The sequence below is a fragment of the Larus michahellis genome, chromosome 15, assembly GCF_964199755.1.
Source record: "Larus michahellis chromosome 15, bLarMic1.1, whole genome shotgun sequence".
In the NCBI taxonomy this organism is placed as follows: domain Eukaryota; kingdom Metazoa; phylum Chordata; class Aves; order Charadriiformes; family Laridae; genus Larus; species Larus michahellis.
In genome coordinates, this window is record NC_133910.1 from 11,543,700 (window position 1) to 11,560,304 (window position 16,605).

Here is a 16,605-nt window from a genome sequence, read left to right on the forward strand (position 1 = left end):
CGGTGCTAATCTTGTTTCACGCAAACATTTCTGAACCCTTCCCTTGGCATGGGATGCAATTTTAGTGCTTCTCAGCCTTTTTCACCTGGAACGCTAAACCAGCTGTGACCCATTCATCCCTCAGCATCTTCTGTTGACATGAGAGCTTGAAATTCAGCTCCCAGCATCCTCACCAACATGAGGTAAAGATGGGCTTGTGGTTGCAAACCGTGGGTTGCTTGGAGGGGGCTGGGGGAAGTCAAATCCTTCTGGATAGAGAGCTGGTGGGAAAGCGTATATGTGGAGAGAGGGTTTGAAACGGGCCGTATTTCTCATTTCACTTTGCCTTGATCCCACCTGGGGATCCGTGACCCCACAATCACCTCATGTACCTGCTCAGGAAAGCAGGAACGAGGAACCTTTATGAGTTTTTGGGTCACCAGATGCCTTCATAAATGCAAGGGTCATTGGGGGCTAAATGCTTAAAAACTGTGCATCCTTACTCCTCTACTGCTTAGAAAACCTTTTACTGACGTTTAGTTTGAATTACCTTGGGGCAAATTTATTAGTATCTATTCATGTGCCAGTGCAGACCTTTTCTGTTTTGCCTCTTTCCCTGGTATTTAGCCCCCTCTGTCCCATCCTCATGGAAAATTACATGCTTTGCAGCCCTACTCATCTTAGATGTGTTGGGTTGCCTCTTGCAACGTCACATTGTTTTGCACATCCTCAACCCCCCCCTTTTTTAACCCATTCCAGGCTAAATTCATGCTTTGATGAGGACCGGAGTGTTGCACGCGGACAGGAGAGCGCCTTACTAATGCCTCATGTTGACATGAGCATCTCCCGGTCTCACCAGCAGCCTGGAGGCCGTGCTGGCAGCCAGCCGTGGGCATGAGCGCTGGGATGTGTACGTGTGGGAGAAGCCTGGAAGGATGGACTGCGTGGGAACGTGGCTGGATGTTCCCAGACGTGATTCATGGCCAGCACATGTGCGAATCGCAGGGAAGGCAGACACACTTCATCTCGCGTACCCCAGATGGGATGCAGCAAGACACAACTTGGGGGAAGAGCACGTCTCAGGAAGCCCAGCTCCAGGGAGTCCCTTGGAGCAACGAGATCCTCACTGGTGAACCACATTTTGCGGGGGGAAGAGGGATTTGTCCTCAGTTAAAACACCCTTTTCCACAGAGCCTACAGGGAGTGCATGCCGGCACATCGCCTCCCTGACCTCTGACGGTGCTGAGTTTCACTGCTGCTGGGCGGCACATGAAATGCCACTGCTACAGCACCAGCTTCTGACCGGTCGTAGAGCAAATGTCTGGTGGCCCCGAATCCGTCTGGGGCTGGATACCAGGTACATGTACACACATGCCCACTCCCTTCCCCAGCCGTGGAGTGGAAAATACCAGCATTCCAGGAGTTACCAGGCTTATCTGATTTGGGAGGAGGTCCACGGCTTGGCTATTTATGTCTAGTTATTTGGGGACTTTGCAGCTGCATTTGGACTACAGAGTCCCCATGGGGAAGAGAAATAAATAAATTAAATTAAATTACCTTAAAAAGCTTGAGTGCAGCAAGAACAGCAAACGTTTCTGTGCTGTGTTTGTGCCCGGAGTGGCATTAGTGAAACTCCCTTGGGTGCTGCTGCCCCTCGGCGGTGTCATCGGATGGCTTCCCAGTTCCTATCTCTGCAAGCCGCTGCATCTGAGTGCCCAGCCACATGCTCAGCACTGTGTGCGAAGTAGGAAACACTACACACAACTCTTAACACCATTTGCAGAGGGCTCTGTTTCCATAGGCACTATGTAATTAAAAGCACGTGGCTGTTTTTTACCCTTGGCTGTCTCATCAGCGAGAGAATGCTCCTAAAAAACTGATGAGAAGGCAAAGTTTTAAAGTAACAGAATACAGTACTTTGAATGCGTGTGAGTGCTGGTCTTTAAAACAACTTTTCAGTGTTTCCCCTTTTAGATCCTGACCTAACGGCAGAGGCCTGAGGGGACATCAGAGCATCCACAGGGGCTACCCGGGCAGAGCCCCTCCTGCCTTGCTCAAACCAGACAGCTCAAGTCGGTGAGAGTTTTGCACAAGTTAAGGAGAAGGTTTCATTGTCCAAAGCCCTGCTCTGAACTTTAACAGAAACCAAGACGTTAGGAAAGTGTCGGTGCCGAAAGGCAGCCCAGCAGTATTGAAGGACAGGGGGTATCAAGCCCAGATTTCAACCAATCCGTAACAAAAACACTAAGTTCCAGTTTTAGTAAAATCTAGATGCCCAGAAGCATCATTTATTGCAAATCAGTTAACCAAAAAAAATACATCATTTTTGCAAACTACAACTTTGCATGTAGATAACTTTATTACAGAAGATATCTTTTCTTAAACTACACTCTAGTTTATAAAACATAGGAAGATTCAACACCACGTGATGTTTTTATCACTCATATTAGGCATATCACAATAACAATGGTCTGAAACGTTAACTAAGATGAGTGCTCGGCAAGGTGCTGTGCCTTGAGAAATATCCATTTTATTTGGTGTTCTAATAAAAGGGAATGAGGAAAAGAAACCGTTTTCTTAGGTTTTCTTGATTAACTGCTCTCTATCTGCCTGTCCCATACACATATCTAGTCTGAGGGTGTCTGCTTGCCTTTGCACCCGAGTGAGTGATATTCCAACACCTCTATAAGGTGATATATTTATGATATATTTAAGACTTGCTCATTTAGATTTTTGAAACAAAATCCACCTTTTCTTATAAAAAAAACCCCAAAACGTATTTACAAACATTAAATCTGCCACAGGCTTATACTATATTTTACATGATACACAGAAAGAGTGTACATCAATATAAAAAAAGATGCATCACTCCAGACTAACAAGAACAAAATGTTAACGCTTCCCGGCACAGACTCGGCTGTGCTGGCCTTCGCCCTCCTGTTTAGCCGGTCCAGCATCCCACCAAACCCGGCAGCGCTTTCCGCTGAGCACCCAGCAATCGCGCTGCCAGAGGAGCTGGATGCGGGCGAGCGCTCGGCGGTGGCAGTGTTATAATGCTTTGCAATCTCACTCAGGTTCTCTGCATTAATAGACACGCCTTCTTTAAAACAGGCAGGCCATCCTTAAAATAAGGATGTGGTTTACAAGTTTATATTGGCATTTACTTCTTAAACAGTTACTCAAATGCAAACACGAGAACAAAAAAAAAAAACAAAAAACAAAACAGTAAAGATACTCGAAGTAAAATTAAGTCTCCTTTGTGTATAAACTCCACAGTTATGGGTTTGGTATATACTCCGTAGTCATGGGCTTGCTCTCTTAGAAGTTTGGCAAACACACTTCTTTTTGGTGGGGGACAGTATTCATGTTTTGTAGGGGTGTTTTTTTTTTAGCTTAGAACCTGTTCTTACAGGTCTATAATCCTGATTTTTTTTTTTTTTTTAGATCATAAAAATCATTTAAATATATATATTCTTATATATATAAAAACAAGAGAGAACAAAAATTTCTATTATCAAGGCAAATGTACAACTATATAATACTGAAATTTAAACAAAGATTTATGACTGGTACCATAAAATGTCCTCTCAGATACAACAGCAAAGAAAACATTTTAAAGTACATTTCAAAAATCCATCCTTACTTAATTTCCCCCTCTCCCCCCAAGGAGTGGTATTTTTAGTCGATTTTTACTTCCCCTTTTCTTTCTCACCTCTCTTTCTGAGTTGAAAGAGAAAAAAATAAATTAATGGCATTTCAGAATCACAAATTGCTGCTTATAGCTTTACATATACATTTCCTCTCAAATCAAACACAATGAACCCCCTAAACAAAAGAGAATGTCCTATAAAAACCTAATTTTTTGATTTCTTGAAACACAACTGGTGTCCCACATTGAGTTCTTAACAATAGAACATATAAATAAAAAGGCAGTGTTTTCATGTAAAATAAAAAGCACATAAATAAATACTAAAAAAAAGAGGAATTAATTTGTCTTTTTTTTTTTTATAAAAACATATTTAAAAAGGATCCTTTAATAAAAGCATCCAATGTCCTTTTAAAAAAAAATCTCCCTCAAGCTTCTAACTCCCACTGAGCACCAGCGTCTCTGAAACACCGTCGTTTTACTTGAAGGCTTCGGGGATGTGTCCCATCTGTGACTGCATGCTGGTGGGAGGGCTGGAGATGCCCTCGGACCAGTCGGACACGTTGGAGTGAGGAGATGAGCTGGACCACTGGTCCGGCGACTCCGGAGACGGTGTTAGGAAAGGGTGGTCGGGCACCTGGAGCTGGTGGCTGGGGGTGTTGTCCAAGGGGGAGGAATAACTGTGCTGGGAAGGTGGAGTTAGAAACTGCGTGGTGGTCATGGGCTGGGCGAGGGAGGATGGCAGAGAGGTGGGCAGCATCTGGGAATCTTGAGGCAGGATGGTGTGGACCGCCATGGTACTGCTGCTCACCGGCTGCATGTCGGGCTGGCTCAGCTCCGTACCGAGGAAATTTTGGCCGATGTGGCCGCTCGCGTTGGAGCTGGGGTTGTGATGCTGCTGCGGCTGCTGCTGCTGCGGCTGCTGCTGGGGTTGCTGCGGCTGCTGCTGCGGCTGCATGTTTTGCTGCTGGAGCTGCTGCTGCTGCATCTGCTGGAGCTGCTGGCTCTGCATCAGGTGAGGCTGGGAAGCCAGCCGGGTGTTGGGCATGGCTTGGTAGCTCATCATCTGCGACAAGCTTGTGGTGGGCAAGCCGTTGTGCAGGGAGGTCATCATGCCGTGCTGAAGGTTTTGCGTCTGCTGATGCGCTCCTGGTTGCATGTTGCCTCTCATCGGGTTGTACTGGTTCTGGACCATGCCGTTCTGCAGCCTGGTGAGCCAGTCACACTGCCCGTTCAGACCGGCCGCTCCGCCGACAGAGAAATTCATCGGGGCATTGCTCATCACTGTGCTGGGGCTGGAGACGGGGAGGTGAGAGAGACGCGGCGGCACCGAATCGAAGGCCATCCTGCTGGAGTTTCCCATGGCCATATCCTGCTTCCCCGCCATGTTGAGGTGGTTGATGCTCATGTGGGCATCAGGCATGCCTGGCAGATGATTCAGAGGCATGGAAGGGGACTGCTGAAACGGCGAGGTCATCAGCGGAGGAGAGGCGACATCTGACAGGTACCCGTGGGGTGACTCCAGGGAGTCCACTGGAGACAACACGCTGGAGTTGTCAAGCAGACATCCTTTTCCATCTTGCGATTTTTTCCTGCGGGCTTTGAGGTCTTTGGCATCTTTGCCGTTGCAGCTCAGGCCCTTGGTACTCGGTTTCCTGGCCTTCTTGCCCTGGACGGCAGGTTTCAGGTTGCCGATGTAGCTGTTGGGAGAGCAGAGCGGTGGGGACAGCGTGGGTGCCCCCAGCGGGCCGTTGTGCAGCGGTGGGCTCCGCACCAGGTTGTACTCGTCCAGCAGCCTCACGATGTCGTGGTGCATGCGCTCCTGGGCGATGTCCCGGGGGAGCCGGTCCATGTGGTCTGTGATGTCGCGGTTGGCAAAATGGTCCAGCAGGACCTTGGCAGTTTCGTAGCTCCCTTCTCTGGCTGCGAGGAACAGTGGGGTTTCCTCCTGGAAAGCCAGCAAAGATGGTTAGGCTTAAGTTCACCGATTCTCCTGGCTAACACCATCCCGAGCTCCGCGCCCAACACCATGCAGTTGGGTGGCACAGACAGTAATTGTCTCTCCTCTGGTGAGGTTTTGCTGCTGCTTTTTCCTACCCTGCTGAGCCATATCAAACCAGGAACCCTACAAGTGACCCAGAACATGTGAGGAGATGGCCACACGAACACTGTATCACACTGCTCACCAAGCACTGCATGGCCCCTCAACATCACCCGTAGGACCAAATCCCAAAATGCTCCTTTGAGCTAAATCCAACAGCATCATTCATAGCAGAACAATCAAATCAGAGTCTCAGTGCCAGAGTGTGTTGTATTTTAGGCAAAATTTACCCTTTAACGGACTCCCAAAATGGTTCTTTCCTTGCCCACGTCAGCCCAGGAGACCCTTACCTTATTGTTCTGCATATCCTTATTGGCACCATTCTTCAGGAGGACTACTGCGGCTTCAACATTATTCACAGCAGCTGCCCAGTGCAGTGCTGACTTGCCTACAGAGGAAGACCATGAAATAGAAGAGGCGTTAGTGAGGGGTAAGAGTAACAGCAAGCGGCCCCTTCCTTCCACCCCGGAGGGAGCCTGTGTTTTGGTTGCCTGCAGTACCTAGATCATCCACGGCATTGACGTCTGCATGGCAGTTGATGAGATCGTCCAGCATGCCCTCCACAGCCAAGCGAGCGGCCAGAATCAGAGGAGTGGTCCCATCATGCATCCGGGCATCGAGATCGGTTGCCCTGTTCCTAATGAGGATCTGCCACAAGGCAAAAGGGCAGGAAACACAAACGTTAGGAGGGACAGACAGCCGGCACGCCAGGTACCCAGGTCTCAGGACCTGCAAACCCCTTTCTGGATGCCAGTCCCTCCAGTCCCCGCTACCAGTCCGGAGGTGCACATCCGAGGGCAGCTACTTTGCTGTGCGCTGCCCTGAGACAAGAGGGGCTTCAGCCTGTGAGACTTTCACCCCACACCTCACCATGACAAGCTGGAGATCCTGTGACAAGCTCAGTTGTGTGATCGGCTCGATATGTAGCACCAGTACGTTCCCCAGAAAACCCTGAGACTGGCGGCAAAAGGATCGATTACCTGGAAGACTCCTTGGGCATCGGCAGAGACGGCGGCGTGGAGGGGTGTCCTGCCCATGTTATCCTGGATGTTTGCATCAGCACTGGCTTCCAGCAGACGCTTGGCAGCGTCCGAGCGGGAGTACCTGGCCGCCAGGTGAAGCGCCGTCTCGCCGGTGCGGTCAGTCTGGTTGTGTAAGCTGGCGCCTTGGTAAATGAAATCGGAGATGACGGCAGGAGCATCGTCTTCTTCTTCGCTATTGCCGGTCTCCAGCCCTCCTCCGCTGCACGAGGCGATCATGAGGGGGGTGAAGCCATCTGAAAAGCACAGGGGAACTCGGTGAAAAAAAGGCTTTTTACCCCTCTGTAATGCAGGCGGCTCAGCAAGATGCTCTGCCTGCGATAGATGCTTATTCTCATGGGTGCATCAAGACTGAGTTCCTGGCTGGTTCTAAACATCAAACACGAATATCCTTCCTCTGATATGGATCTGAAATTCCTTAGTGGTATCTCACCACTCACTGCTTTTCCTATTTCATCTGCTAGCTCGCACACTAACGTGTAAGGTACAATTTATAAGGAAGGTTGCTCAAAGCAAACTTGAGTACGGTACAGCGCAGCCTTAAATATTTTTCTTATTTCAGGGGACAATTTCACAGATGTGGGGAAGACCAAATGTTTGTAATAATTTAAAAGCCTACTAACTATTATTACAGTTAAAACCCTGAAAAGAGGATTGGGAAATGTGCAGTTTGGTGGGAGGAGAGGACTCTAGGAGTGGCAGAGAGATAAAAACTGGATGATTTAATAGGTACTTCTTCTGTATTCTCTAGTTTCCATCTCAGTGATTAAACGAAAGAGATCTCATGGAAAGCAAAATGTGACAGGGTCTATGTCTAAATCACAGACACCGGCACCAATGGGATGCAGAAGGGTTAGCAGCGACTCTATTAGAAATGGAGACAGGTCGGGCTGCCTGGGGCTGCTCATCTGCGAGGGGTAAGGGAGGATTTTAGATTAGCTGACGAGCAGCACAGAAATGAAAGGAATCCACCTTACCGGGACCTCTGACGTTGACATCCATACAGTCTGCATCGATTTCCCCCTGCGGTGGGGTGGGCGCCATGGAGGATATGCGCAGGTCAGCGGCATCCAGGTGCTGCTGGGTCCACTGCCTGTGGTCCGTCTGATCGTCCGTGTCGGGCAGCATCGCCTGCTCCTCGAACTGAGGAACGACAGCGGGAAATGAGCACCAAGCAAAGCGCACGAGTCGGGGTGGGAGCAGGGGGCTGAGCTCTCGCCTGGGAGGCTCTGCAAGTCTCAGAGGCGCGTTTGTCACACGCAGGTTAGCCAAGGAGCCGGCAGCAGCGATGTGCAGCGCAGACCAGATGCCTGAGGTCCCTGCGCTCTGCTGCTTTCACAGCGCTCTGCTCCTTCCACGACAAAACCCAGCGAGCGACGACTCGCAGCACAGAAAGGGGATGTGGCAGTGAGCTTACCCTGAACTTCTTGGTGTCCAAGGTCTCCTCATCACCCCACTCATTTTGGTTGTCATCCATCAGCGTGCCGTCTGAAGCATTTTTGAGGGGTCTTTAAAAATAAAACCATACAAAAAATTAGCTCCTCTGCAGGAACCAGTCTGTGACGGACTGTGTTTATCTACATGCACAACCTGAAAGGAGAATCGACAAGGCAATTTCCCCTCAGGTTGCCTTTCATTTTTTACCAAGTACAAACGGACCACAAAGCATTTAAAAACCTCCTCCAGAAGGAAACACTGTTTCCCCCATGCAGAACTTTAAGAAACCTGATTTTTCTCCTCCCCACTGCGCCAATATGATGCACTAGAGAACAGAACTCCGATGGGTTCTTTCAGAAGAGCCCCGAGCAGCCCCGCTGCGCTGTGTTTAACGGGTTAGCAAGCAAATTACTCACTTCAGTCCAACAGAATCCTCCCCAAGTGGTTCTCGTCGCTTCTTCTTGCTTGACTCTGTCACTTTGAAGCCTTCTGGGAACCAAAGCTGCCCATGCTCCCTGCGCCGCTTACGAGACACCAGTACTCCCACTCCAATGAAAACAAGCAAGACCAGCACAGCCACCACCACGTACATAGGATACAGCTGGGAGTTCTTCGTGGGCTCAGCTGTTTCACCTACAAAACAGTGGGGCACAAAGAGATGCTGAGACATTAAGCTGCATAGCAAACCAGTGACAGGGTGGAAATGAAGGAAAATTAGTTAATAGAGGTACCTAAGACTGATCTAAATCAGCCCCCCCAAAATAAGGTCATTTTATACGCTATTAATCAGAATTGCAAACTATCGGCAAATTCTCGGCTGCACAAGCCAGTGTGCATCAGGAGACAGCTTCACTTTTTTCTCCTTTAAGGAAAAGGATTAGCAAACTTCAAATCATTGCGCTTGCATTGAGCTGTTAAGACAAAAGGATTTAGGGGGGATTTTCAAGCTACAAACTTCAACTCCTCGCATGTCACTGATTGATTGGAGCTCCTTGGGTTTTCTTTTTCTTTTCTTTTTTTTTTTTTTTTTAATAACTTTTATAGTGATAATGATTTTGAAATAAACCTGGAATAAGCAAAAATAATAAACTGGTTTTGCAATTTTTTTTAAGAACAGACTTAAAGACAAAAAAAAAAAAGGATGCAAGGTTATTAAAACCAGACTGTGCTCAAATGCAGCCAGCTCACAGATAACTAAACATGGATAAGGTTGGAAAGTTTTAGCTGTCTCCTCCCCAGCCGACCAGCTGTACTTACTTTTAACGGCTTCTATTTTGTAGGGTATGTTCAGGTTGCCAAGGGAGGCCAAGGCCCCCAGGAACGCCGCCACATCGGTTGCGCTCTGGAAGCACTGGGAAGATGACTGGATGCACTGGCGGTTATCGATTTCCAAGTAGACAATGGATCTGTGCGAGAGAAGAGTCAATGAGACACAGGGAGCGATGCCCACGCTGAGGTGACAGACGAGCCCTGTCTCCCTTCCCTCCTTAACCCCCCGCCAGTGGGAATCAGAAGGTGGGACCCCATCTCCTCGCTTCCCCGTGGCCCAAGCCCTGCAGCTCACGCTCATGGTCTATTGGATTTGCCTCAATGAATACTGTGAAATCTAACTCCTTATCTACAGGAACGGAAGGGAGTCTCTGCTTCACAATATTTTAAAATTACCCAGACACTACGGTATCTTAAATCATGCTGTTTGGGAGCCTTCAGATCTTTTCACATCAGTTTCGCTGCTCTAACTCCTTTGCTTTTGGTGGCTTTTGATTGAGCCCACAGAGAGGGAGGAGGTTAGATCTATATGTTTATATCAAAGATCTCCAAACACAGTTTGCAGTAATTGAGTTTTACAACAAAGCTCTAGAAAGCATTTCCCAGGGAGAAACTGAGGCTTAACTTAATGACTTCCTGAAGTCAGACAGTCGGTCAGGCCAACCTCTGCTTCCAGGTCCCACCCAGCCCAGCCCCGGCTCCCAACAATACACAGGACTCCTTCAATCGTGAGAGTCGGCGCGGCATTGTATCAGGGATTCCTGAGCGATCACTCGCTTTTCCCACACGAGAGCAAAATCCGGTTTCTGTTCACACAGAAAGCAACATCTAAATACAATTATCTGGCCTACATCCTTCCCTTTATAGCCTGTTACTATTATCAAGACAGAAAACAAATGCTGCTCAGTGAAAAAGGAGCCCAGTGGTCCCCCTTACCCTCTGATGTCCATCTGATCGAGCTCTCTCTTCTGCCTTCTGCCAGCCCTGGAGTAGAGGCTGCTCTTCACTTTGTTGATGACAGCACTAGACATATCTGACCAGTCCTCTGTTGACCTCTTGATGTAATGCTTTTTCAGCTCCTCCTCATTGCCGTAGTATGGAAAGATCATATACTCCCCCTTGGGGTTCTTCTTGAAGACCACGTTGGTGTGCAGCACGCGGCTCAGCTCCCGCAGGAAGTTGAAAGAGTTGTTCTTCAGGTTCTCGGGAGTGATGAGGACCACCACCACCAGCGTGCCGTCCGCAAGCTTCTCCGGCATGTTGTTTGCACAGTCCAGACCATCCCATTCGCACTCAAAATTATTGCAGCCCTGGTCACAGTGACCATCTGAGAAGTGATCTTTGCAGTACTGGTCATACAGAGGGCTGGGCAGAAGAAAAAGAAAGGCAGAAAAATGAATTAGACCAAGTACTGCGCATATTACCCGTCTGCTGAGAAAATAAGCGGTGGTCCACAAGGACCTCTCTTTTATATAAATATTCTTCATCCTGATAGACACTAAGCCAGTTTACATAGAAGGCAACTGTTCCATGCAGCGCTGTGAAGCCTTCACCTCTGCAGGTGAAAGATAACAGCTGTTAAATTATAAGTTGCAATTTAGATGCCAGGAAAAGGGACAAATTACTGTGACTCAGAGAAGATGTGGGGATACAGAATAGTTACTCAGACCAGAGTTCATCCAGGAATCTGGGATTAAGTTCCTGCTGTTGCCAAAGACAATGCTTGGTAGATGCCTGGATGTTAACATCATCATGTTTTCTGTCTGCTCCTCCATCTGGGGTCTCCCTACACTGAAACTCACTGTGTTACTACTCTGAGTTGGAGAATTCACTTCTGTGGCGTGATGCAAGCAAGGACGGGGAAGCCGTCTGGAATGAGCCAAACCCAGAGAGCTTCCAAGTGTATATAAACTCAGTAAGACCACAGGGAAGTACGGTTGCTTGAGTTGCAGCCCCATAGACAGCAGAACAGAACGTAGAGAGTGAATAACGTGTCTGCACTTAGGATCCCTAGCAGAAAATTCCCCCAGATGATCAGAACAGAGGTGACGGCTTTAAAACAAGAGGGCCAATGAGCAAGTCACTTACTTGCACTGCCCTTCGTATTTCTGGCAGTCAAATCCATCGTACAGGCAGCCGGCGTTATTGCACTGAGAGTCGCACTTGCCATCGTTGAAGTATTTCCAGCACTGCAGAGACTGGGAGCAGTTCTTCCAGGGGTCGTTGAAATTCAGGGAGCAGTCGCCCCCGTCCCAGCCGCAGGCATGGTTGTTGCATTTCGCATCGCAGATCTTGTTGCCGGCGTACCCCGCGCAAACGGCAATCTCGCACTTCTCCTCAATTTTGGGGGGGATGATATCCTGCCCGATCCCACCTTGGAAATCGAAGTCGAGGATGTGGCAGTTGAGTCCGTTGAAGTTGGCAGGGCAGTTGCAGCGGTAGTAGGGGGAGGCATCGCTGAAGAACTCGCAGGTGCCCCCGTTGTAGCAGGGGGTGGATGTGCAGGGGCTGCTGGCTGGGTACTGGCACTCGGGACCCGTGAAGGCCGGCGCGCACATGCACTTGGAGCTCTTGTGGATGGAGATGCAGGTGCCACCGTTCAGGCAGTGGAGGTTCCCACAGGTGCGGGAGTCGTTCTCGCAGGTGGCACCCACAAAACCCTGGGGAGGTGACAGCAAGGAGGCAGTCAGAATCACTGACGCTGTCCTATACACGTGTGTATTCTGGGAAACTCAGCACAAACGCAGTGAATCAGATCCATGTACCTAGGGCATGGCTCTGGCACGTCCTCTGAAAGTAGTGATGGGCGAGAATAATCTAGAAATAAACCCCGTTAGGGCATCCCCCTCAGAATGAAGGGAGCTCTTCTCCATAGCTGCCTGCTCCACCTTTACGTGGTGCAGATAATGGTCAACCAGGCAAGAGTGTGTCCTACAGAGCTGTGCGTCGTACCTGCAGGGCTGAGCCACCTCCTTCTCCCTACCCAACCCAGTCTCCTTGCAAGTGAGGAGGGTACGTAAATACGGATACACCTCCCTCCAGTGAGCACCCACAGCAAAACATCTTCCCCTCCATGCCTACCCCTGGCTACCCCAGCTGGGGAAGCCTCAGGGGCTAAACTGGCCCCTTGACTTTCAGGGCCCATGCAACATCCCATGCTCAGAGCTGGAGCGGAGCAGGTACCTACCGGGGGACATTTGCAGATGAAGCCACGGCCAGTGTTGCTGGCAACCGCGCACGTTCCACCGTTCCTGCAGGGTTTGCCTTTACAGCCGTCCACCACGGTGTCGCAGCGACGGCCTGCCGAGGGAGAGGAGCGCGTGAGGAGCAGAGGAAGGGGTGCGAGATGCTTGGGGTGGCTGGGGGGGGCTGCAGGGCTGGGGGCAGGGGGAATGCAGCGCTCACCTGCATAGCCCGGTCGGCACTCGCATTTGTAGTCATTGACCCGCTGCACGCAGTTCTGGGTGCCGCGGGCATCGCAGGGGTTGGACAGGCACTCGTTGACGTCTCCCTCGCAGCGCTCCCCTACAAAGCCAGGGGGGCAGATGCAGCTGTAGCCACCTACCCGATCCGTGCACTTGCCATTGTTAAAGCACTTGGGCCCCAGGGTGACAGGATCAAAGAAAGGGCTGCAGTCATCCACATTGATCTCACAGTGCACCCCTAGAGAAATGGGGGAACAACCCACACAGCTCATCAAACAGTATCGGGGTGCCGGGCTGTCCCTTGTGTCAGCCTTCCCTGCGAAGGGGCTGAGCCTGGCCAACTCAATGGCCATCTGAGCTGCTGCTCTGGCAGGAGGCACGCAGCACCGCGCAGCTTGCATCCAAGGTTGCGTGGCCTTGATAGCTAAGCTCGCGAGCAACCACAAACCTCTACCGCTGCATTTGCTTCTGCTAGCCCGAGCAGCTAATGAGCAGATACCGAGGATATCTGCACTCAGCCCACTAATGCCCCAGCCTGGGGAAGTAATTTACCTTGAGTTCCTCTGGGGCAGGAGCATTTGTAGGTATTGATGAGATCGATGCAGGTTCCTCCATTCTGGCATGGGTGGGACAAGCACTCATTGATCTCCTCCGAGCAGTTAACTCCATGATAACCAGCCACACACTACAAGGAGGGAAGAGGGGAACTATCAGAGAGGTTCGCTCAGTTCCCACACGGCTGCAGGAGCACAGCCAGCACCCCAGCCTTCAACTCGGTAGAGGGGCACCGAGCCAGCCCGAGGCTGGGGCAGCTCCTTGGGCAGCAGGAAGGCAGGAACTGGTGCTTTCTCCCCACGCATCTCTGTCCCCCACGGCACCCACCTCGCAGGAGTAGCCTCCCAGGTAGTCTGTGCAGGTGGCTCCATTCTGGCAGGGGTTGGGAGAACACTCATCCACCTGCTCCTCGCAGTAGCTGCCAGTATAACCGGCCTGGCAGCGGCAGAAGTGAGTGTTGCCAGTGTCCACACACAGCCCTGAATTCCTGCAGAGATGTGCTACATCGATACCTGCCAGGGAGAGCAGAAAGACACGGGGACCTTGGTGACACCCGCACACCACAGGGCCCTGTCCTGGCCACCAGGAATCGAAGCCAGGACTGCAGCCTTGGTGGGTGCACCTGAGAGCCATCCTTGAGATCGCTCCGGTCATGCCAAAGATCCCCACCAAGACAACTGAGCACGTCCCTGCTCACAGCCCAGCACGGGGGCCACCACGGGACCCCACCCTGGCCCTGTGAGCCCATACACATGGCAGGGACTTACCTTGCTGCTTAGCAGCCACCTCGCAGGAGACACTGGGGACATCGCAGTAGAGCCCTGTCCACCCGCTGTTGCACTCGCAGCGGTACAGGTTGTTGGTCTGCCAGCACTTGCCTCCGTTTTTGCAGGGAGAGGAGTCGCACCAACGCACCAGGTTCTGGGGGGAGCAGAGCAAGAGATGGGGGTCAGGATCCAGCAGAGCTCCTGCAGGTGTGGAGACTGCAGAGACACCCCAAATCCCCACACCAAGCATGCACGGATGGACACTGGGGTCAGCGTCCGACAGCCCAAGGGTCTTCTACCTGGCAGTTGAGCCCGGTGTATCCCTGGGGACAAGTGCACTTGTATGTCCCGTAGCTGTCCTGACACGTGCCCCCGTTCAGGCATGGCTTGGAGTCACACTCGTTGATGTCATGCTCGCAGTAGCTGCCCGTGAAGCCGGGCGGGCAGACGCAGGTGAAGGTGTTGATGCCATCCACGCAGGTCCCACCGTTGAAGCAGGAGCTGGGAACACAGACATCACGTCCCGGTGAGTCACTGCTGGTCGTGCTCTGTGCCGAAGCCCCCACAAACTGGCCCAGGGCTACGGGGCAGCGCAGGGACCTCAGCCCCTTGCTCCAGCCCTGACAAGGGCTGTGCCCGTGGCAGGAGCAGTGCCGGGCTGTACCTCTCGGTGCAGTCAGGCGTGTTGTTCTCGCAGTGGATGCCGCTGAAGCCAGAGGGGCAAGTGCAGGTGTAGCTGTTGACGCAGTCGGTGCAGTTGGCGCCATTCTTGCAGGGGTTGCTGGCACACTCATTGATGTCCTCCTCGCACTTGGGCCCACGGAAACCAGCCAGGCACTCGCAGAAGAACGTGCCGACGCCATCGGAGCAGGAGCCACCATTGTGGCATGGATCTGGAGAGGAGGGATGTGCATGTGAAGATGCAATGGGTCCAGCCCTGGTGCAGCAGCCCTGCCCTGCGGAATTGTCCCCACACGTGTCCCCTGGCCACATGGAGGGATGGGACAGAGCCCATGGACCAGGCAGAAGCTGGGCCAGCCCCACCAGGTGACTGGGCACAAGGAGGGCACATGGGACACACTTGCTCACCGCCTGCACGTCATTATACCCCCCAGCCAGCTCCTGTCTGGCCTTGGATTGATGCAGCTCAACCAGGACGGGCTCGAGGTGGCCCAAAAGCCCAAGAAGGGCTTGCAGCATGGCCCAGACCATGCACGGGGAGGAGGACCCCAGCCCCAGAAAGGGTAATGGAGCTGATGGCTGGGTGCAGGCTGAGCATGGTCTGCGGAGCGGCCCCCACTCTTACTGGGCTTGCAGTCATCGATGTCGGTGTCGCAGTTGCGGCCGGTGAAGCCGGTTCTGCAGGCGCAGCGGTAGCTCCCATTGGTGTTCTGGCACGTGGCCCCATTGCGGCAGGGGCTCTTCACACACTCGTTGATGTCAATCTCGCAGGTCTGACCTGCGGGACAGAGCGGGACAGGGACCATGTGGGCTGGAGGTGCTGGCGAAGGCCCCGGGGATGATGACGACGTCTTGGGCACCTCTTGCACCACGGTGGGAGCCCTCACAGCAAACTGCCCTCGCCAAGGGGTGAGGGTGATGGCAACGTCCCGTCCACCCAGCTAAGCCGTGGGGCAGGTCAGGACCCTCCCCGAGGCCAGGCACCGTGCAGGGCTGCTCCCGTCTGGCAGGGCATGGGGGCAATCACCTGCCCGCTGCTCCCCAGCCATGCTCCCTCCCCTCCACCTTCCACTCCCTGAGCAGCTGAGGAGAGTAGGGTGTGCTGATCCCCAAGACAGGCCATGCCCCTACCTTGCCAGCCAGAGGGGCAACTGCAGGAGAAGCTCTCGTAGTCTTCTGACTCCTGGCACTCGCCACCGTTCTTGCAGGGGCTGCCAGCGCAGGGGGCCAGCACATCCTCACAGGTGGCTCCTGCACAGGCACAAGCACCCACTGACACCCGCTCCGAAACCACGGGTGGCCCAAGACCCGGCTACCCCCATCCCCTGGCCCTGGGCCGCTGCCAGCCCTGGGGAGGCTCTGGGCTTCCCCATCGCCCCAGGGCAGCGCAGTTGGGGCCGTCTGCTCCATTCCTGGTCCCCCATGACCCCAGGCCCCCCACGAAGCCTTTAAGCCCTGGCAATCTGGGCTGCATTAAAGCGCTGCACACTTCCTTTGGCAGGGAACCACCGCTCGGGGTGTCTTTTCCCCCTTGCGCTCCCCCCAGTCCCTCTCAGCCGCTTTTCCTGTTTACGTCCAGCTGAGGGACACGTTCCCTCCGAACCCTTATCTTCCCTGTCAGCCAGTATCTCCTGAACTGGCCTTTGCTATTTTCCAGAGCCTTCCCCTCCCCGCCTGCCCCGTCCCCGTCCCCCCAGGGGTTTCT

General features: G+C 52.3%; 1 protein-coding gene across 2 annotated transcripts in view; it reads right to left on the minus strand.

The window, feature by feature from the left end:
* Positions 1 to 2,244: 2,244 nt before the first annotated feature.
* The window catches only part of NOTCH1 (notch receptor 1), a 44,804-nt gene continuing 30,443 nt past the window's right edge, over positions 2,245 to 16,605 (minus strand). Inside the window, exons 16-34 of one of the 2 annotated variants that reach the window (XM_074608685.1) lie at positions 16,032 to 16,151; positions 15,526 to 15,678; positions 14,884 to 15,112; positions 14,519 to 14,720; positions 14,220 to 14,373; positions 13,780 to 13,964; positions 13,450 to 13,582; positions 12,878 to 12,997; positions 12,660 to 12,772; positions 11,561 to 12,132; positions 10,409 to 10,837; positions 9,461 to 9,609; positions 8,620 to 8,836; positions 8,184 to 8,274; positions 7,744 to 7,909; positions 6,707 to 7,002; positions 6,227 to 6,374; positions 6,017 to 6,114; positions 2,245 to 5,573 (exon numbers count right to left, since the gene is read on the minus strand). In XM_074608685.1, coding sequence (XP_074464786.1) covers positions 4,104 to 5,573; positions 6,017 to 6,114; positions 6,227 to 6,374; positions 6,707 to 7,002; positions 7,744 to 7,909; positions 8,184 to 8,274; positions 8,620 to 8,836; positions 9,461 to 9,609; positions 10,409 to 10,837; positions 11,561 to 12,132; positions 12,660 to 12,772; positions 12,878 to 12,997; positions 13,450 to 13,582; positions 13,780 to 13,964; positions 14,220 to 14,373; positions 14,519 to 14,720; positions 14,884 to 15,112; positions 15,526 to 15,678; positions 16,032 to 16,151 — 5,045 coding nt within the window. In that variant the 3' untranslated portion in view covers positions 2,245 to 4,103. Of the gene's footprint in view, positions 5,574 to 6,016; positions 6,115 to 6,226; positions 6,375 to 6,706; positions 7,003 to 7,743; positions 7,910 to 8,183; positions 8,275 to 8,619; positions 8,837 to 9,460; positions 9,610 to 10,408; positions 10,838 to 11,560; positions 12,133 to 12,659; positions 12,773 to 12,877; positions 13,136 to 13,449; positions 13,583 to 13,779; positions 13,965 to 14,219; positions 14,374 to 14,518; positions 14,721 to 14,883; positions 15,113 to 15,525; positions 15,679 to 16,031; positions 16,152 to 16,605 lie in introns of both variants that reach the window. The other variant, XM_074608684.1, reaches the window with a different exon arrangement.